General features: G+C 45.8%; 1 protein-coding gene across 1 annotated transcript in view; it reads right to left on the bottom strand.

Moving 5' to 3' along the window:
- Positions 1–2,802: 2,802 nt before the first annotated feature.
- LOC126999281 (uncharacterized) overlaps positions 2,803–24,281 on the bottom strand; it is a 36,093-nt gene continuing 14,614 nt past the window's right edge. The window contains exons 5-13 of the mRNA XM_050861686.1: positions 15,912–16,233; positions 15,470–15,599; positions 14,259–14,431; positions 13,589–13,742; positions 11,864–12,031; positions 10,503–11,348; positions 7,379–7,697; positions 7,080–7,201; positions 2,803–3,521 (exon numbers count right to left, since the gene is read on the bottom strand). Of these exons, the coding sequence (XP_050717643.1) occupies positions 3,201–3,521; positions 7,080–7,201; positions 7,379–7,697; positions 10,503–11,348; positions 11,864–12,031; positions 13,589–13,742; positions 14,259–14,431; positions 15,470–15,599; positions 15,912–16,233 (2,555 nt within the window). The 3' untranslated portion in view covers positions 2,803–3,200. The remainder of the gene's footprint in view (positions 3,522–7,079; positions 7,202–7,378; positions 7,698–10,502; positions 11,349–11,863; positions 12,032–13,588; positions 13,743–14,258; positions 14,432–15,469; positions 15,600–15,911; positions 16,234–24,281) is intronic.

Raw genomic sequence — 24,281 nt, 5'->3', positions numbered from 1 at the left:
AATATGTTTTTTGCCACTGAGGAAATGAAAATACCTCACTTTAGCAAAATTCTTCTGTTCTTGTGATTCTTAGCAAACTTGTCACCAAATATTTCTAAATCAAGGCTTTTAACTCGCCTGCTTTCAATTGTCAAGACAGCAATATTACCTAATCTCTCATTACCCATTGTATTTCTCAGTGTAGTTTTGATTAATTTCAGAGCAGAGAAGCTTCTCTCTGCCGAACCTGATGACACAGGTGGTACTACAGAAATTTTGGCCAGTCTGTAGAGTTCAGGAAATGCTTCCTCATATGGACCAAGAATTCTCACTAAATCTAACAGTGAGTTGGGCTTTTCATTGTCACTTGAATCCTTATAGCGTATCTCTAATAACATGTGTTTTGCAGAGTGCAGCTCATATTTAAGATCTAAATTCCTCATTAGCACGAAATGCATGAAAAAGTCCAGACATTTTCTCAGAAGATATAAGAACTCAGTTCTTTGTGGGTTCAGTGCCTGTAATGCTTTCATAAGTTCACATGCTTCATGTCATTTCTGTTAACATATGATCTAGAATAGGATAGAAGTAGTTAATTCGTGTTGAATCCTTAACACTGAAATCAGAGTGTGTGCTCCCTGACTGTTTTCCAATAGAATCAGTAACAACAAAATCCTGCAATTGTGTAGACAGTTTTCGTTTCCTTGAAGACCTATACTCTGAAGTATCAAAACCATGAGCTGCTGGAAAAACACAATTTCGCCCCAAATTAAAACATTTACCAATGTTTTATAGGGTCTGTCCTGATTGAGTGGGTCATGTAGAATTTTAAGGTCATTGTTTTCCTATCAGGCTATAACACTACCCCTGTTATTTTTTTATTAAGCTTCAAGTCAACCCGTGTATAGCCAGCGAAACGAGCCTGAACATCAGTGATTGGGGAGCAACATGAGTAGCATTACCCTAGAGTTGCACACTAAAGATTACAAACTAGTATTGTAGTACATAATACGTTATTGGACATTAGAAACTAAAAATAGTTTATTTTTGATATTCATTACCTGAAAGTGAAGATGATACCAATCAGGGCTGGGTGAGACTGAGACGTGAGAGCCGGGATGGCCGCTACCGTGTTGTTGCTGTGTTGTTGTCCAGAACGCGTACACTACAAGAGTAGTACAAACAGAAGGCATAATAGAAAATTTGTAAGGATAACTGGTGTAATTTGGTTATGTTCGTCGGTGGTAAGGCTGCCTAATAGAAAGTATATGCATTCAACTCGGAGGCATGTTTCTTTCTTTCAAGCAGAGGAAAAATATTTATTGTATTTGAGGCCGAGGGTAAATTATCAGTAGAAATTATTTATAATACTGCATGGCTATGCTCCCTCAGTCCTAGTGGGACACCACGGTTCCCACGCCACAGCAGCCGTGGCCAGTGGGTGGGCACCTGGGAGGGCACCAGCTTCTCGTGGGGGGGCACGTGCCCACCCATGCCCCCCCGTAGCTACGCCACTGTACCACCTCGCTGGCCGGACCCATTTTTGGTCCCAGCAAGGGTCGTCTCTCCGCACCCTCAAGCACGAACTGCTCGAACTGTCGCCGGATACTTGAAGGCCAAGCAGTGGCCTGTTGCTGGGGCCTTATAATTCCTCCAGACGCCGTGTACCGCCCCCCAGGAGAACGCCATTCCTCATTGACAACCGACTTATTGGCTCGACTGACGTCAGCCGATTGAGTCGGTCTGTCGGCACCACTCTCTGACGGGCTTCCTAATTCCTCCTTCAGAAAATTGACAAACCAGTCCAGTCCAGTCCAGCAAAAGGCGTGGTATTGCCTTTGTAACGGCTCACCTCTGCAGGGGTCTTCCATAGCCACCCCCACCCACCCACACACAAACTGTTGCCAGTCACTTAAAGGTCATGCAGTGGCCTCTTACTGGGGTCTGGCAAGGTCTTGGCCCCTCCAGGCCAGGCATGTTCTGCCTACCCTCTCCCATAGCAAATTCTGAGGAAGAATGAGCACTATAATTGGTTTTCTGGATAGTAATCTATGAGCATTACACACACACACACACACACACACACACAAAGTTTAACTTGATGACCCCCTCAACTGTGTAGGCGTGGACCCAGACGGCACTCACTCCGAGCATTTATTTTTATACCATCACAGGGATCGGAGTTCAAATTTGTCAAGTGTCAGTCATTGCAGTGGCATAAAATGTTCAACAATGCGAAGGATGCACCTACAGCTCAGCTTCCTTACTGTGGAAAATGATGATCCCTAGAGCTTGGGGAAACCAATATATATATATATATATATATATATATATATATATATATATATATATATATATATATATATATATATATATATATATATATATATATATATATATACCATTTCTTAAAGTATGGAGGTGCCGTGATCAAGGGCAGTAAAAGTACATTCTACTGGCTTTGGCTGTCATAATGTTTGCTATCTGAGACAATAACAGGAAATAAAAAAAAATGTAGGAGGTAACTGAATGATATTTAGGAAACAATATATATCCCGGAGACTTTTAAGTAACCTTTGATAATTGGGCTGGAGAAGGCAGCAGCAACAGCAGCAGCAGCAATAGACACCAAGGTTTATAATCATACAATGATATATTTTTTGCCTGCGGCGAGGCCCGCAGGATACATACATGTCATTTGTCACAACAAAAATATTTGACATCAAAATATAGTCGATAACACGAATGTGTGTGTGTGTGTGTGTGTGTGTGTGTGTGTGTGTGTGTGTGTGTGTGTTACCTGCTGATACATGATTGCCTTGATTTGCTCTTGTGTTTCTCTCTCTCTCTCTCTCTCTCTCTCTCTCTCTCTCTCTCTCTCTCTCTCTCTCTCTCTCTCTCTCTCTCTCTCTTTCCTTGGTCCCTCACTCATCTATATAATCACAATTAAAATTAGAGCTCTTGTGCGTGTGTGTGTGTGTGTGTGTGTGTGTGTGTGTAATACTTAACATCTTTCTATATAACACCAAAGCCTGGCCATCCAGTACACGCCCTTCCTTACCCTCCTCCCATAACACACGGGCCGAGGGGGGCGTGGCTACCGTCAGCTGTCACCCCGGCCCGCGACGCAACAGCTGACGGCCGGAGCCTCTTGAAGGGGGAGAATCTTGCTCTCAGGGACACCACAAGGGGAGAACCGCCTAGGAGGACGCCCAAGCACCCTACGACTCCCTGTCCGAAGCCTCGTGGGCGTCAGGGAAGCAGAGGATCGGCACGAGGGGTGGCAGAAGGTCTGGGTGTAGGTTCGGGGGTATCTGCGGCAGGGGGGAAGGGGCCCGTCGTGGTGTAGGGGAGCTCTGGGGCTGTGTTGGGGCCACCGTCTGCCCCGTGGCTCCGTGGGTCATCATGGCAGTGGCCGCCACGCCCCCGGACACGAGGGAAAGGGACTCCGGAGGGAGTGGTCTGGCGGCGACCTTGAGGTGCAGCGCGGCGTTTGGCGTAAGGCCGAGCTCTGCCATGGTGGCCTCGCCCTGGTCCAGCACCTGATGGTGAAATTAGCTATTACACTCCTCCTCCTCCTACTACTACTACTACTACTTCTACTACTACTACTACTGCTACTACTACTACTATTACTTCTACTATCATTAATTACTACTACTACCTGTTTTATACAATTGATTCTCTCTCTCTCTCTCTCTCTCTCTCTCTCTCTCTCTCTCTCTCTCTCTCTCTCTCTCACAGACACACACACACACTCACATGGCTAAAAACAGTAGACTATTTTTGTTCCACTGCATAGTTATGTGAGTATTGTACACACGTTTCCTGTATTTTTGCAAATCCCATAATATTTTGCCTGGGACTGGGATGGCATGTTCCTCCCTTCTCCTTTCCGGAGTACTTTTGCAACATTAAGCCATCAATCATGCGACAACAAGGCAAGAGCCAGCTGGGAAGGGCCAGTCACCGAGGGAAAAAGCTCCAACCAACGGGAAGTTCTCAAGTACGGGATGAAGGAAACTAATAAATTATTCGTTAGTAGAGTTGGTTGGCAGGAATTCATATATCTGTCTTAACACAATAAAAAAAAAGTTCTAAACGAGCTCGCAAGTAGACCGGCGGTTGTTTTGCTCTGTGTCTCGGTGCCTCGGAGGCGGCGGCGTCGGAGCTCTGCCACTCTGCTCTTTGAACGTGTTTCGCCCGGAGCAGGGCAACCCGGAGACTCGTAGTGCTCCAGAAAGCAACCAGAGGCCGTGGTGAGCACAACGCTGTGAGAGGAAGTCATGTAACGCTGTCATGGCGAGGAAAATTGAAAGTTTTAATGCAGTCTTGTTTAGTTTCCGTGTGTGGCTGACGTGTGGCGAAGATGCGTCTCTCTCTCTCTCTCTCTCTCTCTCTCTCAACATGGATGCTGGGCCGCCGATCAACATGTATTGCTGTTGCCGGACGATATGTGAGTATGAATTGTCAACACCAGGCATCATTATAGGCTGCTTTGATCGTAGTTTTTCATAGTAGTCACGGGCGCGTAATTTTGGCATATATTGGGGGGTCTGGTAACCTCTGGAACAGTCTTCCTACGTCTTTATTACCTCCTGCCTACGACTTGAACTCTTTCAAGAGGAGAATATCGAAACACCTCTCCTAACGAAATTGACCTCTCATGGCCAATGCTCTTTTATGGGAACAGTGATTAGCGGGCTTTTTTTCTTATTTATTTTTTGCCCTTGAGCTGCTTCCTTTACTGTAATAACAAAACCCTCATAAGTGCAGCCTAACATAACCTAACAAATTTACTTAATACACCAAAGCTTACCTGAGTTATGTCTTATATAACCTAGCTCAGATTTTCTTTATACATCCAAACCTTTCCTAAGTTTGACCTAACATAACCTAACTTAAAATTATTGAATATATTCCAACCTAACTTGATTTTACCCAAAACTACCCCAAAATTATCTTAGACTAGCCTTACCTAATTTTATTTAACATGAATATCTGAGTGTAGCCCAATATAGCCTAACCTAAATTTACTTAATTTATTCAAAGTTTATATACCTACGTTTAGCCTAATATATCATAACAAATATACTTAATATATCAGAACCTTTCATAAGTTAGGTCAAACATAACCTAACTTAAATTTACGTATATAGTGTATTAAAATCTAACCAACTTAAATTTACTTAAACATACAAAGCTCTCCTAAGGTGTACCTAATATAACCTAACAAATTTACTGAAAGTATGAAGTCCTTACCTAAGTTATGCTTAATAACCTAACAGATTTACTTAAAACAATATATCCAAACCTTTCCCAAGTTTGACTTAATATAACATAACTTAAACTTCTTGCAAGGTATGCAAACCGAACCCATAACTTTAAAAGTACAGTCTGATATAACCTACCGGTAACTTAATTTTATTTAATTCATGAAAACCATACCTAAGTTATAACTAATATACTAACCCAATTTAAATTTACTTAATATATCAAAGCCTTTCCTGAGTTTAACCTAATATAACCTAATGCATCCAAACTGTACCTAAGTTAGGCCTAATAAACCTTACTTAATTTTACCCAAAGCTTACCAGTCTAGCCTGACACAACCTAATTTTACTTACTGCGCCCTAAATCAACCTAACCAGACAACTGTATTTACTGTCTTAACACTGTCAACATGTTATAATATCTTCTTTGTTTTGCTTAGCCATCTGGTCTGTTTTTTACAGTAAAGGAGGCAGTTAATTCAAGGCCAAAACAAACAAAGAAAAAAGCCCGCCAAGCACTGCTCCCACAAACAGATAGCAGGATGGAGGAGTTTCCCCCCAAAAGGTCAGTAATTAAGAGTGGACATCAACTCATACTTCTCTTTGCCCTCTCTTCCCTTAATAATAATCATCAGAATCATCATCATCATCAGCAGGCCTCTTCCCAACCGTCTCCAAGTGTCTCCTGGATCAGTGGCTTTAGTTTTCATTTTCCACGTGAACGTTCAGTAAACTTCTTAATTTCATCACACCATCTACTGGACGACCTCCCCTTGGGTCTTCTGATATCAGTTATTTCCCCGTCGGTTTGCCACTTTGTCCACCTGCTGTCTTCTCTCCTACATATGTGTCCTGACCGTTTCCATTTCCCAGTCTGTCACTCCTCGTCCACCTGCTGTCCCCTCCTATTTATGTGTCCTGACCGTTGCCATTTCCCAGTCTGTCACTCCTCGTCCACCTGCTGTCCCCTCCTATTTATGTGTCCTGACCGTTGCCATTTCCCAGTCTGTCACTCCTCGTCCACCTGCTGTCCCCTCCTATTTATGTGTCCTGACCGTTGCCATTTCCCAGTCTGTCACTCCTCGTCCACCTGCTGTCCCCTCCTATTTATGTGTCCTGACCGTTGCCATTTCCCAGTCTGTCACTCTTCGTCCACCTGCTGTCCCCTCCTATTTATGTGTCCTGACCGTTGCCATTTCCCAGTCTGTCACTCCTCGTCCACCTGCTGTCCCCTCCTATTTATGTGTCCTGACCGTTGCCATTTCCCAGTCTGTCACTCCTCGTCCACCTGCTCTCTTTTCTCCTTCATAAGTGTCCTGACCATTGCCAGTTCTTAATTTTAATTGCTTTTAGTATGTCATCCAATTGAGTGTTTTCTCTCATAAAAAAAGTAAACAAATACGTGAATCAGCAAATGTTCCACTGGACCGCATCTTGAAACTGATCACTATCATCTTTTAGGGGGGTCAACAATTTTGTACCCTTGAGGTCAGCGTTAAGCAGTTAATAATGTGTTACGAACGCTGCCAAAATCTATCTTATATGAACCACGTAGTATTTGTTTGAGAAGGGAACGGAGTGTGTGTGTGTGTGTGTGTGTGTGTGTGTGTGTGTGTGTGTGTGTGTGTGTGTTGGGGGGGCGGGGGGGGGGGGGTAAGTTATGCCTCTGACACCCCCACCCTTAGCTTCCTCCCTATCTACGGCACTGACACACTCGTTTAAACATACCCTTCTTCTTCTCCTCTTCCTCCTCCTCCTCCTCCTCCTCCTCCTGCTCCTCCTCCTCCGCCTCCTCCTCCTCCTCTTCCTCCTCCCCCCTTTCCTTACCTGATAGGGGTAAGTTCTCACGATTAGGAAGTCCTCATTATCGCCTCTGTAGGATCTCAGGTAGGATCGAAGCGTCTGAAGGGTGTCCGATGCCTTTAGTTTGATGAGGTACGTCTCGCTGCCTGTTCAGGGAAATTGCAGGTGTTTGGTTATAATGAAGATGATGATGGTGATGAAAATAATGGTAATTGGCCCGGAGTGTAAAGGTTAAGCAATAGTATATGTGATAGTTGTGAATAGTGGTAGTAGTTGTAGTGGTAGTAGTAGTAGTAGTAGTAGTAGTAGTATGTTGACCTTACCGTTCTCCACCTTAATCCTGAGAGTGGTTCTGGTGGGGCCGTGGGCGTGGTCTTGGTGGTGGTGGTGATGATGATGATGATGATGAGCTGCGGTGGTGGTGGAGGTGGAAGAAACATTTGCGGCGGCGGCGGCGGTAGCGGCTAAGGTGGTGGTGGCGGCGGCCTGCTGGTGGTGGTGGTGATGGTCGGTGGTGGCTGGGGTGGCGGTGATGGTGGTGGTGGAGTCCTGTGTGTCCGGGTCATTACTTTCCTGGCTCTCTCCTGTCTCGTCCAGCACCGGCGTGTGTACCAGCGTGAGGGAGTTCTTGCGTGAGGGGCCCTGCGCAGACAGACAGACAGATAGATAGATCGGTAGATACTTTATTTCGGCATTGCTAGGGGTGAAAGTTAAGCCCTTTTCCCACCTTTACGAATTCTATGCCGATAAAGGCCCTTTCCTACCTTCACGAATTCTGTGCCGATGAGCTGCGAACTTGACATCGTGACGCATCGTGAGATATCGTGATCAACATCCGCTTCATTCGTAGACAACTTTTTCGCGACTCGTATTGCATCGTGGTGGTTCGCGATACTGACGTAAATTTTCAAACATGTCTAAAATTTCTTCACGATGCGCTGCGATGTCAAACTTCGTAGGTGCATCGTAGAAGATTTGAACGGTATCTTAAGCATCGTGGAACTTCGTAGTGGTTCGTCATTCATCTTGAACTTCGGCTTCATCCAAGAACCGTTAAGATTTGTTACGATGACCTACGATGCTGCTAAGATGTACTACGATAGTCAGGAATTGACCACGATGCTCGTAATGCATCGTGAGAAGTGTCCACGATGTGTGAAATAATTCAATAGAAGCCAGGAAAGAGGTGTTGCCTGGTGCAGAAAAGGGAATGAAAAAAAAAGCAGAAAAGGACCTACACGATATTAACTGAGGCTCAGGAGGTTGATCTTGGTGAATGATACGGAGCCCCCGCCTGGAGGACACCGTAGAGCTATATGCTTGTCGTCCAGAGCACCAACAGTTTGGCAAAAACTTTACCTTTTTTCGAAAAGCGATGCCACTTCCTTCCACTGTTCAGGTGTTCTAGGGCACAACAGAACCTTCTCTAGGTATTCTTGTACGATTGCCTCGCAGGTTTCAGGTACTATCTTGGAGATGATGTTGTGGGCCACACGGAAACTGTATTGAAGACTCTTATAGCTGTCTCCTGTTGCCAGATATCGTAGAGTAACTGCCTGTCTCAGCCCTGGCTCTGTGGCCCTCCGAATGAACGTGTCATTCTTCTCAATTCTTGGACCCACCCTCTGTAGCAGCTCGTTGAGCATAGTTTGGTCCATTTTCACAAAATTACGGAAACTGCCCGGGTCTTCAAGGGCTAACTCCTTCATGAGGTTTTCATAATGCACAAAGGAAGTTCGTCGTAATAACCATGGCTTGGTCCAATATGCCCTGAGCTTCTTTTGTTTTTTCTTCTTTTTGCTGTGGTGAAGACACAACAGGATCAACTCCAGCTCAGCGATATCAACTTCTATGTCACTGTGTAACAAAAACACTTCTCTGTCGATGGAATCACAGTCAGAAAAATCCATGCTGTATGGCGGCGATTGGACTGGAAATGTGAAGCCTCACCTACATCCCTCTATTTATACACACGCCCGAGAACACCTTGACTATTCGGGATCGTTCGTACCGCTTTCGTGATGGTTCATAGGTCTTCGTAGGTAATTCGTAAGCCATCTTTGGTAATTCGTAAGTGATCGTGATCAAATCGTATCTTATCGTAACCTATCGGGATTCAAATCTGAGGATAATCGTAGCATATCGTAGCGTTTCGTAGTGCTTCGTAGTGCTTCGTGTTTAATTCGTAGGTCTGTCGTTTTCACTTCGTAGCGGTTCGTAGACGGAAGTTGTCAAATCACACATCGGGGCAATTCGGGACTACTTTTCTCACGATGTTTTACGATGTCAAGTTCGTAGCAAGATGGTCAACTCTTGCAAGAGGAAGTTAAGATGATGGTGAACTCTTGCATTAGGAAGTTAGGATGATTAGGAAATTTAGATGATGGTCAACTCTTGCATCAGAAAGTTGGACGGCAAAGGGATAAGCTTGAATAGAAAGCGAAGGAGCGAAGAAACGCGTTAGACAGGGAGGCAGGGAGAACAGGCGGCGGGGTAGAGAGAGGAAGGGAGGGAGGGAGAGAAGCAGAGAGGAGACAGACATGTAGGCAGGGAAAGCAGCTGGCAGGGTATGTGCCAGTGTTGGGCGTAATCAATTATTTGTAATCGATTACTTCGATTACTATCTGAAAAATATTTTAGTAAATTATTTTCCAGTAATCGAACCTTGAAATGATTACTACAGAAGATTTCCATTTTCGTTTAAAGTTCTCGGAAAAGGTTTTTCAGAGAAATAAAAGAAAACTTGAGTAAATGCTTTGAATAAAGAACGTGACTTGGACAGTTGAGAAACAGACACCAAGGGGGCACCCGGGGCGGCACTGCAGTAATAATAGTGGGTGGTGGGTACTGGGTTGGCACAGTGAGGAGGGACACTGAAAAACAAACCCATAATCTCAGAAGCCAGTAATCGTAATGGTTGCTATTCGATTAATTTTCTCCAAAGTAATCAGTAATCGCGATTACAAGAAACTGGTGGCATTGCCCACCACTAGTATGAGGCAGGGAGGGTGGGAGGGTGGCAGGGAGGAGGTAGAGAGGGAAGTAGGGAGAGCAGTCAGCAGGGTATAATGGTGTGTGTGTGTGTGTGTGTGTAATTCACCTCTTGGTCTGCTGCGGGTCTCTCTCGAGACAGCCAGCCGTTCCCCTACGGAAGGAGCTCAGAGCTCTGTGACCGATCTTTGGGTAGGACTGAGACCACTCACACACAACACATCGCGACAACGAGGTCATAACTCCTTGCCTTACGTCGCGTACCTACTCACTGCTAGGTGAACAGGGGCTACACGTGAAAGAAGATAAACCCAACTTATCTTCACCCGGTCGGGGAATCGAACCCCGGTTCTTCTGGTTGTGAGGCAGACGCTCTAACCACTGAGCTACCGGGCCGTGTGTGTGTGTGTGTGTGTGTGTGTGTGTGTGTGTGTGTGTAGTGATCTTCGCACATACCATGAGCATATCGGCGACCTCCTCCCGAAGGTTGACTATCTTGCCGTTCTTCACCACGCATGTTGGCACCTTGGCCAAGAAGTCTTCCACGGACGTCCGCCGCTTCCGAAGGCTCTCCACGTCGTAGGGGTCGCCGGCCATCACGCCAAGACTCCCGCGGCGCATGTGGTTCCCGTTGGAGTCGAAGGTGTCGTCGTTGAGCAGGAAAGCCGTGCGGTTGATGCGGTTCCACTCCAGCGGGTGTTTAGAGGTGGCGCGGCGGCCGAGGTCCAGATCGAGGGTCGTGCGCACCAACTCGCTGCTGCGTCTGCACTCCGACCCTCGCCGACACTGGTGCGTGCGGTGGTCGGAGCCTCGCCGCCCCTCGCTTTCCCGCCGGCCGTCTCTTCGCGCGCCGGTCACTACAGCCGCCGCAGCCGCCGCCGCCGCCACAGCCTCCACCGGCCTCCACAGCTCACTCCCCCGACGCCCTAACCCGGACTCCTTCCCTTCGCCTTCCGACTTGTCACTCCCTCGCTGCAGTGAGTTCCTCCGGCTACTGACGTCGCTGGACTCGCTGCGGTACTCCACGTCGGGGCAGAGGCGTGACGGATCCCCTGAGGAGTCTGCAGCGGGTTGTGGGGCTGCAGGAGGCGCTGTGGAGTCGTCCGGGTCGGGGGGTTGATGGGCAGAATCAGCAGGGCGCGGCTCCGGCTCTGAGATGCTGCTGAACAAGGTGGAGGTGACGGAGGTGAGGGAGTCCGTCTGGGCGGGGGGCAAGCGGGGCTTGGGGGGCACGGGGGGGCGGGGCGTGGGCTTTCGGCGGGAGGAGTTTGGGAGGAAGATGACCTGGCGTTTGTCTCGCACCTGCAGGAGAGGGAAAGAAGGTGAGGGGAGGAGGAGGAGGAATGATAGAGGAGTGAAGGGAGGAGGAGATGGATAGATAGACAGAAAGAGAGAGAGAGAGAGAGAGAGAGAGAGAGAGAGAGAGAGAGAGAGAGAGAGAGGGGAAAATAGAAAAGAAAAGGAAGGGAGAAGTTTATGAAGGAATGAAGTGAAGAATAGGAGAAAGGGAGAGAGAAGGAAGAAAAGTAAAGAAAAGTGGAGGAGGAAGGAATGAAGGGAAGAATAGGAGAAAGGGAGAGAGAAGGAAGAAAAGGAAAGAAAAGTGGAGGAGGAAGGAATGAAGGGAAGAGAGGAGGGAGGAAAGAAAGAAAGAAGAAGGGAGGGAAAAACGAAGGAAGGAGCAGAGGAAGGATAGAAGAAGAAAGGGGACAAGGAAAAGGAAAGGAGGGAAGGGAAGATTATGTATGGGCTAAGGCACACACACACACACACACACACACACACACACACACACACACACACACACACACACACACCTTGATGGGGACGCCCTCGGGGTAGGTGTCCTGCAGTTCGCTGGGAAAGAACCCGTCTAGGATGTCCTGCAGGAACTGTCTCGTCTGCACCATTTCGAAGCTCCGGAACCTTCCATCGTCCACCACTATGCCATTCTTGTAGAGGGTCAGCTGGAGGCTCTCTCCGGCCTGGGAGGGGAGGGGAGGGGGTGAAAGAGGAGGAGGAGGAAGAGAAGGAGCAAGACTATGACATACTACATCTAGATTTCAGTAAGGCGTTCGTCAAAATTTATTTCCATCGGCTGTTACTGAAATTACAGGCTCACGGAATAGTTGTTAAAGTGTATTAAAGCTGGACCAGGGCGTGGCTTAGCAGTAGGAGGTAAAGAGTGCAAGTCAATGGCACAATGTCTGACTGGGCCTGGGTCACGAGTCAGGTCCCACATGGTTCCGTAATAGGTTCACTGCTGTTTATTATTATCAGTATTAATGATTTGGACACAGGAATTATAGTCTCTTTCATTCCGTCTGGCCACTAGCGAACGTAGATACTCCGCGCAGGGTGTGACGTCACGTGAAATATGGTTGTGGTAAAGTAGATACCGCGCGCTTGACTGGCCTATACGGCCGGCCGCCGGCCGCCATATTGGTACGGTAAATATCAGCGCGGACGTCTAAAGAAACGTGTGTAATTTAAAGTTAAAGAGAATGACAGGTAGCCTGGTATGTACTCAGTGATGGAGAACTAATTTCTGCGACCAACATGAAATTTTATGCTAGTGTTTATTCCTTTTACGACATGTCTAACTAGTTAGAAACATCAAAGTTTTGTGCCCTTAATTTTGCCGATCAGACGTGATATTAAGAAAAATGCACAGGTACCCATTTACGGCACACGACACTAAAGTCACCCTAGTAATATCTAGCCACGAATCATAAATCACAACTTCTTAACTCTTCTACATGTTAGGTGCCCTTAAGGGCATAAGGCATGATACCATCTTACTATAACATATGGTGAGTGTGACAGACTCCTAAATTTGTCTCTTCTGCGCATGACGTCACGTGAAATATGACTCTGGGGGCCGGGGCCTCCGGGCATGGAAGAGAAGTCAGTTTTGCGCGCACCAGCCTCCTGACTTGAGCTCCTCACTCACTCAATGGGAAACTTAGCTAAAGTGTGTTTTGTTTCAATATGGCAACTATGTGTATTGTGCGCGGTTGTCGAGTAGTTTCTGTGAGAGGAAACAGTAATATACGGCTTCATCGGCTGCCAAGAGATCAAGAACTTAGAAGGAAATGGATGGAAATATGTGATATAAAAGAATTTTATTCTCGAGCAGATTGTTTAGTCTCCCCTCACATTTACATTTTTCTTTAAATGAATCCTGTCAGTGATTGATGGTAAACTAGAGAAGTTGAACTTTAATTTCATGCCCATAATATCAATAAAGATTGCTAAGAAACATGTGTTTTGATTTTTTTAAAGGAGCCTGTCACACTCACCATATGTTATAGTAAGATGGTATCATGCCTTATGCCCTTAAGGGTTAATTAAGGGCGCCTAACATGTAGAAGAGTTAAGAAGTTGTGATTTATGATTCGTGGCTAGATACATCAGTATCTAACTATTTTAACGATAACTATAAATGAGTTTCGTTATTGGAGCCCAGAAGACAGTTTTGGGGTAGGAAGTCGGGAAATATAAGCGGCTGAGTACGACAATCTGGCAACGTTGACACAGACCTCCGCGGCGGCGTCTCCCTGGGCCACGATGTTGAGCTCCGTGATGGCGGCGAGCAGCTTCTCGTAGTCCAGGCTGAAGGGCTCGGCCTCGGAGGAGATGCTGCGGGAGGTGGACTCGGCCACCACGCGCCGCACCTCCCTGTTCTTGTGGTTCCTGGGGGAGGAGAGGCAGATAGAGGGATGGATAGAAGGATAGGTAGGTAGATAGACAGATAGAGGGTAGGAGAGATAGATAGAGGGTGAGAGAGTTAAAAGGGTAGATAGATAGATAGACATAGAGGGATGGAGCTAGGAGGAGAGTTGCCGTGTGTGTGTGTGTGTGTGTGTGTGTGTGTGTGTGTGTGTGTGTGTGTGTGTGTGTGTTGGTGGAGTTTTTTTGTTGATAACTTCCATTTTTTTCCTTCTTCCCTTTCTTTCTTCTTGACTCCCTTCATTCTTTCCCTCCTTCCTTCATTCTTTCTTTCCTTCCTTCTTTCCTTCCTTCCTTCCTTCTTTCTTTCCTTCCTTCTTTCTTTCCTTCCTTCCTTCCCTCCTTCTTACCTTCTTTCTTTTTTTCCTTCCTTCCTAAATATAATTCTTTCCCTTCTCCCATCCTCCCCTTTTCTCTGTCCTATCCATCCCCCCCTTTCCCCTTCCCTCCCCTCCCCCTTCTTCACCCTTCCACACTGACCTCCTGTGCCTTTTGATCCTGACCCGGGGGTGTGACCTGGGGCCGTGGGAGGGCGTGGCCGTGGGGGTGGTCGCCTCGGAGGAAGAATAGCTGCAGGAGGCGTTGACGGGGTTGTCCAAGAGGTAGGTCTCCTCGGCCTCACACCAGACCATGCCGTACTCCCCCAGGAACCTCTGTGGAAAGGGTGGGATCGTTTATACATAGGATTCAAGCAATCGGTCAATAGTCGTACACCGGGGGGGCGTCGCCTCACCCAACCTACGACGCCAGACCCGGGAGTTCCTCTGGGCAAGCCTCCATGCTGGCCCCCTTCCCATCCTAAGTACCTCATTGCAGGACCTATCGACATGCTCAAGCTATGAACTCTGTGGGCGTCCCCTCGGCCTCGTCCACTCGGAGTTGTCTCGTACAAAAAACAACCCGGTGAGCAGAGGCGGCTTCTTACCTCCCTCCTTCCTTCCCTTCTTCCTTGACGTCCCTTCTCTTACCTCTCTTCCCTTTCCTTTGTCGCCCTTTTCTTCCCTTCCTTCTTTTCTTCCTTCCCTTCTTCCTTGACGTCCCTTCTCTTACCTCTCTTCCCTTTCCTTTGTCGCCCTTTTCTTTCCTTCCTTCTTTTCTTCCTTCCCTTCTTCCTTGACGTCCCTTCTCATACCTCTCTTCCCTTTCCTTTGTCGCCCTTTTCTTCCCTTCCTTCTTTTCTTCCTTCCCTTCTTCCTTGACGTCCCTTCTCTTACCTCTCTTCCCTTTCCTTTGTCGCCCTTTTCTTCCCTTCCTTCTTTTCTTCCTTCCCTTCTTCCTTGACGTCCCTTCTCTTACCTCTCTTCCCTTTCCTTTATCGCCCTTTTCTTTCCTTCCTTCTTCCTTCCCTTCTTCCTTGACGTCCCTTCTCTTACCTCTCTTCCCTTTCCTTTGTCGCCTTTTTCTTCCCTTCCTTCTTTTCTTCCTTCCCTTCTTCCTTGACGTCCCTTCTCTTACCTCTCTTCCCTTTCCTTTGTCGCCCTTTTCTTCCCTTCCTTCTTTACCCGGTGAGCAGAGGCGGCTTCTTACCTCCCTCCTTCCTTCCCTTCTTCCCTGACTTCCCTTCTCTTACCTCTCTTCCCTTCCCTTTGTCGCCCTTTTCTTCCCTTCCTTCTTTTCTCCCTTCCCTTCCCTTCTTCCTTCCCTTTCCCCCCCTCGTAACCTCCCCTCCTCCTTCCCTCCCCCCTCCTTACCTCCATCTCCATGACCTGCCTCTCCAGCTTGAGACATTTCTCCTCCACTGAGGCCATCCGGGAGTCCTTCAGCTTGTCAAGGAATCCTGTCTTGCTTCCTACAGCGTCCTCCTCCGCCTTCATGTACAATCTGCAGGATAGCGAAGGGGGCGCTGTAGGCTGTAGTAGTAGTGGTGGTGGGTGCGGTAGTAATAGAGATAGTAGTAGTAGTAGTAGTAGTGTAGAGCGAACAAACGTTCATATATTTGCTTACATATTTATTTTTGCGTGATTCTTAATTGATAACATTAGTAAAAGTAAAGTTTGAGGCACCTCCACTTCCCTCTCCCTTACTCTTCCCCTCCCTCTAACTCTCCACCTCCTTCATCTCTCCCTAACTCCATCTCCCTCTACCGCCTCCACCTCCCTCCACCTCCCTCTCCCTCCCCCTCTCCACACCTACCGAAGCTTCTCCTCCAGGACTGCGATATGGAAGTCCCTCTGTCTTAGGGCTTGGCGGGCGTGGGAGATCTGGGCTTCCATCGCCACGAGCCGCGACATGAGCAGCCCCAGGAGCTCCTTATCGCTGGCCCGCCCCCCGCCGCTGCCCCCCGTGCCCCCCGTGCTCCCCAGTGACCCCCCGCTGGTGAAGGAGGAGTGTGTGATGCTGTTGATGCCACTCCCTCCGACGCCTCCACCTCCTACTCCGCCTCCTCCGGTGTATGCTCTCTCCCCTCCGGTTGTTACGCCCCCACCGCCGCCTCCGCCTCCGCCTCCTCCGGGATCTGTTGTAGGGAGAGATTGTGGTGTTATAGTATTTCCACGAGAAACTGGCGGGTGGGGTGGTGGCGGCTGCGGGGTCAGCCCCGCCCCGCACCTTGCCACACTCTCAACACCTCTCGCTTCCTCTCATATGTCAGCTATTTACTATCTTTAAATGAATTAAATTAAATAATTGGATAATCCAGTAAGGTCATACAGTGTTGAGATTTTCATTTTTAGGATAATAACAATTTTTTTATAAATACCACAACACTTGACAACGTTGTATTCCAACGTTGTCAAGTGTCGTGGTATTTATACAAAATCTTTGTTATTGTCCTAAAAACGAAACAATCTTAACAATATATGACTTTATTAAATTATCCAATTATTTAATTAAATTTTTAATTTAATTTTAAGGTAGTAAATAGCTGACATATGAGAGGAAGCGAGAGGTGTTGAAAGTGTGGCAAGGTGCGGGGCGGGGCTGACCCCGCAGCCGCCACTGCCCCACCCGCCAGTTTCTCGTGGAAATATTATAGTGAGGAGGAGAGATGTGATGGGGGGGTGAGAAGAGGAATGTAGAGGAAAGATTAGTAGGCAGCGTTTCAGAAGGAGGAGGAGGAGGAGGAGGAGGAGGGGGAGGAGACGATGATGGTGGTGGTGATGGTAGTGTTGATAGTAAGGAAGAAAAGATATATAATGTAGAAGAAATATATAATGTAGGAAGAATAATAGGAGGAGGAAAAGGAGGAGGAGAAGAAGGAGGATGAGGAGAGAGAAACCACAACACTGGAAGAAAAGGAGGACGAGGAGGAGAATGATGAGTAGGGAGTAAGCACGAAAAAGAAAAAAAGAGAGGAGGAGGAGGAAAATGGAGAATAGCAGTAAGCACAAAATGAAAGAAAACAACGAGGAGGAAAAGAAGGAACACAAAGAAACACAAAGGAAGAACAAACAACAGCAGACCTGATGGTCTTTACGAGGCTGTTTGTAACAAGCTACACTATCTGATCAAAGGTGGAAGATGAAGGACAGCAAAGGCGAAGGCTCCTCCCCACCCCCCATCTCTCCAGCCAAAGCTGGCAGGAAAGGAAAAAGAACAATGCAGCATGGAAAAACTACATGAAAATTATGTAGGAAAGAGGAAAGAACTACCATTACTGCTACCACTAACCGGGCGATAAAAACGGACAAGGACACCAGTATTCGAAAGAACTTAACGTTATTACGACAATGAGTCATATCTTAGTTGCTGGTTGGATTCAAAATACTTGTCTAATCTATTCTTGAAGGCCGTAACTGTTGTACTATCAACAACATCACAGGGTAGAGAGCTCCAAACATTAACGACTCGATTGAAGAAGAAGTGTTTAGCTTCGTGCGACGAGAATCTTTTATCACTTATCTTCAAATTGTGATTTCTTTTTGTTCTATTTGATCGATCAATTGTAAAGTAATCTTCCGCATTAATATCACTGAATCCGTTAAACATTTTAAACACTTTTATTGGATTGCCTCGCATTCTTCGTTTTGATAGGCTGAATAAATATATTTCTTTAAGCTTTTGTTCATAAGATAAATTTCTCAACCTAGGAATCATTTTTGTTACTCTCCGTTGAACCCGTTCTAACTTTTCTACGTCTTTTCTGTAATAGGGTAACAGTGCTCTAGATGGGGTCGAGCCAGCAAATTAAACATTATTAATATTACTTTTCCGATTTATTATTAAAAAGTCATCCGATGAAGCCAACCAATTTGTTTGCGGTTTTAACTACCTCTGAACAATGCTGACTGGGCTTTAAATCGCTTGATATAGTGATTCCAAGATCCTTTTCTTAACTTACTGCAGAAAGTTGTTGGCCATTCATTACGTACTGAACGCGATTGTTATTGTTTCCGATGTGTAACACTTTACATTTGTCAACGTTAAATTTCATTTGCCATTGATTGGCCCAACGTCGAGTGTCGTAGTTACCTTACTAGCGATTTTTATGTCATCAGCAAATTTTGATATTTTACAAGTGAGCCCATCATCGATATCATTAACATAAATTAAGAAGAGCATGGGGCCAAGCACTGATCCTTGAGGTACGCCGCTTCTGACATCGAGCCAGTTAAGCTGGCGTCACACTGGACCCAAATCTGGCGAGCACGAGCTCTTGCTGGCAGCTTTTGCTCGCGAGCAAGTCACTGTTGTCGTCACACTGACGAGCGACGAGGGGCGAGCGGCGAGCAACATTGTAAACAAAGCCTCAACCATGGCGCCTACTACACCTACGCTTCGCATTACGGCTAAGTGTGCAGCTGTGACGGCATTACTTGCCGTTATTCAACGAGCTCAGAAGAAGAAAAGACGAGTCTGGGTTCGGTCATGGCTGAAGAGAAGGGAGGGAGACCCATGGTGTGTACAACATCATAACATCATAACTTTCTTCAGCGTAGACTTAAATAAATGTGGATGCCTGTGGTACCACAACTCGGGATGGTCCCTGACTCTAAATATTAAAGAATGCATAATACCGGAGGACCAATGAACTCTAGAACTAGGAGCGAAGGTGGTCATAGCGAGTGTTTACTTCAGCTGGGCGGTCTTGGTCTTGGTCACGGATCCAGAAATAAAAATAAAAACCAACACTCGTTTTCACAATATTATAGATTATTACAAACACCATCAAACATAAAACGAATATGTGAATAAGTTCTCTAATATCATGGGTATACGGATCCAATACACTAGGCAATATATATTATTCACATATCAGTGCACCAAAGAGCTCATTTGACTGCCTGCTCCGGCTCGCCGAGCTGCTCCCCGTCCAAGCGGCGAGCTAAACGCAGGAGCAAAAGCTCGCGAGCGAGCCATCCCGCGAGCAAAAGCTGCCAGCAAAAGCTCGTGCTCGTCAGATTCGGTCCACTGTGACGCCGGCTGTAACACCGTTTATAACTACTCTCTGTTTCCGCTCAGAAAGCCAGTCCACAAGCCAATTGTGAATGTTACCCCGAGATACTGTGCGCCAATAGTTTGCTGATCAATCGTTTGTGGGGGACCTTATCAAATGCCTTTTGAACATTTAGATATATGATATCTACTGATCTGCTTTCATCGAGCACCTAAAAAATGTAATGAAAAAAATCAAGTAAGTAAGTTAAACACGAACGTTTACTACGGAAACCATGTTGCGAATTATTTATTACATTATTTTCTTCGAAGAATTTCACCATATTGTCGCGAATGAGTCTCCATTAACTTACAAACTATCGATGTCAGGCTGATTGGTCGATAGTTTCCTGGATGAGACTTGTCCCCCTTTTTGAAAATTGATGTGACATTTGCTAGTTTCCAATCCGACGAAACTTTTCCAGCTGTTAAATATTTATTGAATAAGATAGAGAGCGATTTACAAATTTGATATTTGATTTCTTTTAAAATTCTAGGGGTAATTTTGTCTGGACCAGGAGCTTTGCTTATTTTCACCTTTTCAACTGTGCGTAAAATATCACTTTCTACGATGAGCACGCCATTTAAAATCTTTTCGGTCCTTCTAATCTCCGGCTGTTGAGATGATAAACAATCATCATCGGTAAATACGGATGCGAAAAAGTTATTTAGGATTGTAGCCATTTTATTTTCATCGTTCGTGTGGTTATCATTATCATTAGCAAGCGGTCCGATACTACGAGTGAATTTCTTATTATTTACATAGCTAAAAAAAAATATTCAGAATTAGATTTACTTGTTTTCGCTATATATTTTTCCAGATTTTTCTTGTTTCGTTTTATTATTATTTTTTTTTTGGTTTCGCGGCGAATTCTTTCCAACTCTAGTATGTCAGCCTCACTCTCTGGGTTGATATGTATCACTGTATACGCGTTTTTTAAGAGAGGATATTTTTTATTTCGTTATTCCACCATTTGGTTTTCTTCTTAAAAGTTGAACGTCTGTTACGATAGGGTACGCATATGCTTATGGCATTGTTCAGTATTGTGGTGAAGGCCTCCCACGATTTATCAGTATCTGTTTCCGACGAAATCAGAGTCCAGTCAGAATTATTTAAAATTTATCGGAGTCTTACGAAATTCGCTCTCTGATAATCTGGCACTTTTTCTTTGCTAGCAATTACTTTAATTTCATTCATCTTGATGCTGAATGTGATTGTTCGGTGATCGCTGGAACGAAAAACTGGACCAACATTTACTTCGTTAACTAAATCAGCTGTCGTTGAAAAGATAAGGTCAAGTATATTATTTTCCCGAGTCGGTTCTTGAACGTGTTGATGTAAATCACTTTCTAGTAAATTTGTGTACAGGTCGAGCCCTGTATGACAGTTCAGCGGTTCGCCCCAAGTTTTCACTGGCAAGTTAAAGTCCCCCATCATAACTGCCTCGCAACTGCTACTTGTTTCTAATATTAATTCACTTAACGCGTGGTCGATATCAAGAATCTGCCCTGGCGTTCTATAGATTAATCCAACTACTAGTTCACGAGACTTGTTTTTAATTTCAATGAAGACCGTGTCCACATTGGTTATAATATCTGTTTTCACGGATACTGGATGGTTAGAGTTGTGGATGCATAAGATAACGCCTCCACCCTGTCTGTTCTCTCTTTCGTGACTAAAAATCGTATAACCCGGTAATCTACATTCTGCAATGAAATCTCTATTTGAAGTGTCAATCCAAGATTCTGTGACTCCGATGATGTGATAATGATTTGTAGCTATGAGTGCTTCTAAGTCTTCAAATTTGTTACGTATTCTACGAGCGTTTATATAGCAAGCTTTAATATGCTTCGAGTCGGAGGCTGCGCGGGTTGAGTGCTCCCTCACATTGGCGTTTGTTGGCTTTCGAAGAGCCACTTGGTCACAGAGCAGCTTCCCGAAACGGGCTGCTCCAACAGGGTTTAAGTGGATGCCATCGGCAAGGAACAAGTCCGAATCGTTTTAAAAATTGTTCCACAAGTAAATGAACTGGACGTTTTCTTGTGAGCAAAGGGGCTGAAGTCTGTTGTTCGTGCTGAAGGCCTTACTGTAAAAATTAGGTTCGGCACCGACTCTCGGGAGGATTCCTGAGATTATGATGTTACTGGCATTCGTTTTTCGTCCTCTGTGAAAATATGAAAATAATTTTCAAAAAATACGAAATTAAGTTATATGGTCTACGGCAACACTCTATACTTTGGCTTTCTAATGGTAGATTTTTTTTTCAGTTAGTCATAAATTTAAATGCCAATAGCGAGGAGACTTAAATGGCTACTGAGTGGGCGTGGCACGCTGACTGCGGCACATTAGCTGGCATGCCAAAGTATGGAATAAATGTTGAAAAATCAAACATGCAGCAATCTTCAGGGTGAAGTTTGTAACCCATGTAACAGTTTTGGAACACAATTTGGGTAGGCGGTGGCTAAATGGTTAGCGTGCGGGCCCCGCATTCACCGCGTTATGGACGACGCGGGTTCGAATCCGCCGCTACCACCTGGGATTCTTCAGTCACCGCCGAGTGGCTTGAAACTACCCACATGCTGTCCTGAAGACCACCCATCAACCTGGACTCTAGAGGAAACCGTCCAAGTGAATCAAGAACGAGCTCCGGAGGAGCATGAGCCAAGGAAAGATGGCGCCAATATAAAACACTTGCGTGCGCCATGACGGGCTGGGGTCGAATACCATCTAGGCCCTATTATATATGGGAGAAAAGAGAAGCATTACACCGAAGAAGACAATAAAAAAGAAGAGGCAGACAGACAAGGGAATTCCAAACGATAGCTATGCACCAGGAGAGCACTGATCGAACCTTGCAACAATGAGGGGCGTGGCGCGCCCTGACACCCTCACCTTTGAGCGATTAAAACCTTTATAAGGGGGGGACAAGGTTCCTGATCCTTTTATGCACTCACTGATATGTGATTACTGGTCTCATAAAATTCATATGAAAGTAGCATTGACAGTATAGTACCTTCACTGGGCCGAAAAACTTTAGCAAAACTTTAATCGCGTTTTTCTCAAAACTAGTACAAAATGAACATAAAATATTTTTTTGGTTTTACTTTCTGCACGATTTTCATGAAACTTTAGGACATACAAGATCATATATTGTAGTAAAAGTTTTCAATATTTTTTTTATTTTTTATTTTTTGAAAAACGGCATAGTTTCGATATATGGAAAAATTTTCCAAAAAATTTCAAAAATAAAATAATTTTTTTTTACAGATTGACCAAAACAGTTTTCAAAAAAACATTTTAACAAATTGTTAGAATAACAGTGAATTATCAGATGTGCATGTCACAAGAAAGTCAGTAAAAGAATGGCTGAGAAAAATCAATTCAAAATGTTCATAAAAACAAGGAAAACTAATTTTCTTAATTTTTCATTTCCTCTGATCAGCTTGAAATTTTCATATGATAAGAAAGGTACTAATATATACAACATATAAATTATTCATGACCATAGATGCAATTTTAATCCACGGTGGACTTTCTCCTTATATATACTGCTTGATCATGCGGCAGTATTTTTCAAGCATTTCCTCAGAACGGGTTTTCCTTACGTCATTTGTGCCCGCGTGAATGACAAAGAGAGTGTTTCGGTCGGCATTACTCGCGACATGATCGCACGCTGCGGTGAGGAGGACGAGAAAAATGAAAAATGGGAGCAAGCAAAAATTTGAAAGAAAGGGAGGAGGAGGAGGAGGAGGAGGAGGAGGGAAATTAAGGAGGGACTGTGTGCTAATGAAGAGACGGAGGAAGATCATACTGTGCGTGGGAAGCAGAGGAGGCGCATGTCCATAATGAGGAAGAGGAGGAGGAGGAAAAGGAAAGGGAAGAGGAAGAGGAGGAAAGGAATAATCTTATGCTTTTTCATGTTCTCATAAAAGAAGGTGATACATAAGTTCATCACTATCACCATCATCATCATCAGCCAATGCTATTCAACTGCAGGATCAAGGCCTTTCCCAACGTCCTCCACTTCTCTGTCCAGTGTTAGTGTTCTCTATCCTCCCCTGGCAAAGGTTCTAACTCCATCTCTCCACCTGGTCCTCTGTCTGGTGTTAGTGTACTCCATCCTGCCCCGGCAAAGGTTCTAACTCCATCTCTCCACCTGGTCCTCTGTCTGGTGTTAGTGTACTCCATCCTGCCCCGGCAAAGGTTCTAATTCCACCACTCCACCATGGTCCTCTTTCTGGTGTTAGTGTACTCCATCCTGCCCTGGCAAAGGTTCTAACTCCACATCTCCACCTGGTCCTTTGTCTAGTGTCAGTGCACTTCATCCTGCACCGGCAAAGGTTCTAACTCCACTTCACCACCTGGATCACTGTCTGGCGTTAGTGTACTCCATCCTGCCGTGGCAAGGGTTCTAACCCCACCTCTCCACCTGGTCCTCTGTCTAGCGTCAGTGTACTCCATCCTGCCGTAGCAAAGGTTCTAACCCCACCTCTCCACCTGGTCCTCTGTCTGGCGTCAGTGTACTCCATCCTGCCGTGGCAAAGGTTCTAATCCCACCTCTCCACCTGGTCCTCTGTCTAATGTTAGTGTACTCCATCCTGCCCCGGCAAAGGTTCTAACTCCACCTCTCCACCTGGTCCTCTGTCTGGTGTTAGTGTACTCCATCCTGCCCGGCAAAGGTTCTAATTCCACCTCTCCACCTGGTCCTCTGTCTGGTGTTAGTGTACTCATCCTGCCCCGGCAAAGGTTCTAATTCCACCTCTCCACCTGGTCCTCCGTCTGGTGTTAGTGTACTTCATCTTGCCCGGCAAAGGTTCTAATTCCACCTCTCCACCTGGTCCTCTGTCTGGTGTTAGTGTACTCCATCCTGCCCCAGCAAAGGTTCTAACTCCATCTCTCCACCTGGTCCTCTGTCTGGTGTTAGTGTACTTCATCCTGCCCCGGCAAAGGTTCTAGCTCCACATCTCCGCCTGGTCCTCTGTCTAGTGTCAGTGCACTTCATCCAGCCCTGGCAAAGGTTCTAACTCCACTTCACCACCTAGTTCACTGTCTGGCGTTAGTGTACTCCATCCTGCCGTGGCAAGGGTTCTAACCCCACCTCTCCACCTGGTCCTCTGTCTGGCGTCAGT

The sequence above is a fragment of the Eriocheir sinensis genome, chromosome 16 (genome assembly GCF_024679095.1).
Source record: "Eriocheir sinensis breed Jianghai 21 chromosome 16, ASM2467909v1, whole genome shotgun sequence".
NCBI classification, from domain to species: domain Eukaryota; kingdom Metazoa; phylum Arthropoda; class Malacostraca; order Decapoda; family Varunidae; genus Eriocheir; species Eriocheir sinensis.
This window is presented reverse-complemented; position numbering and strand designations above follow the sequence as displayed.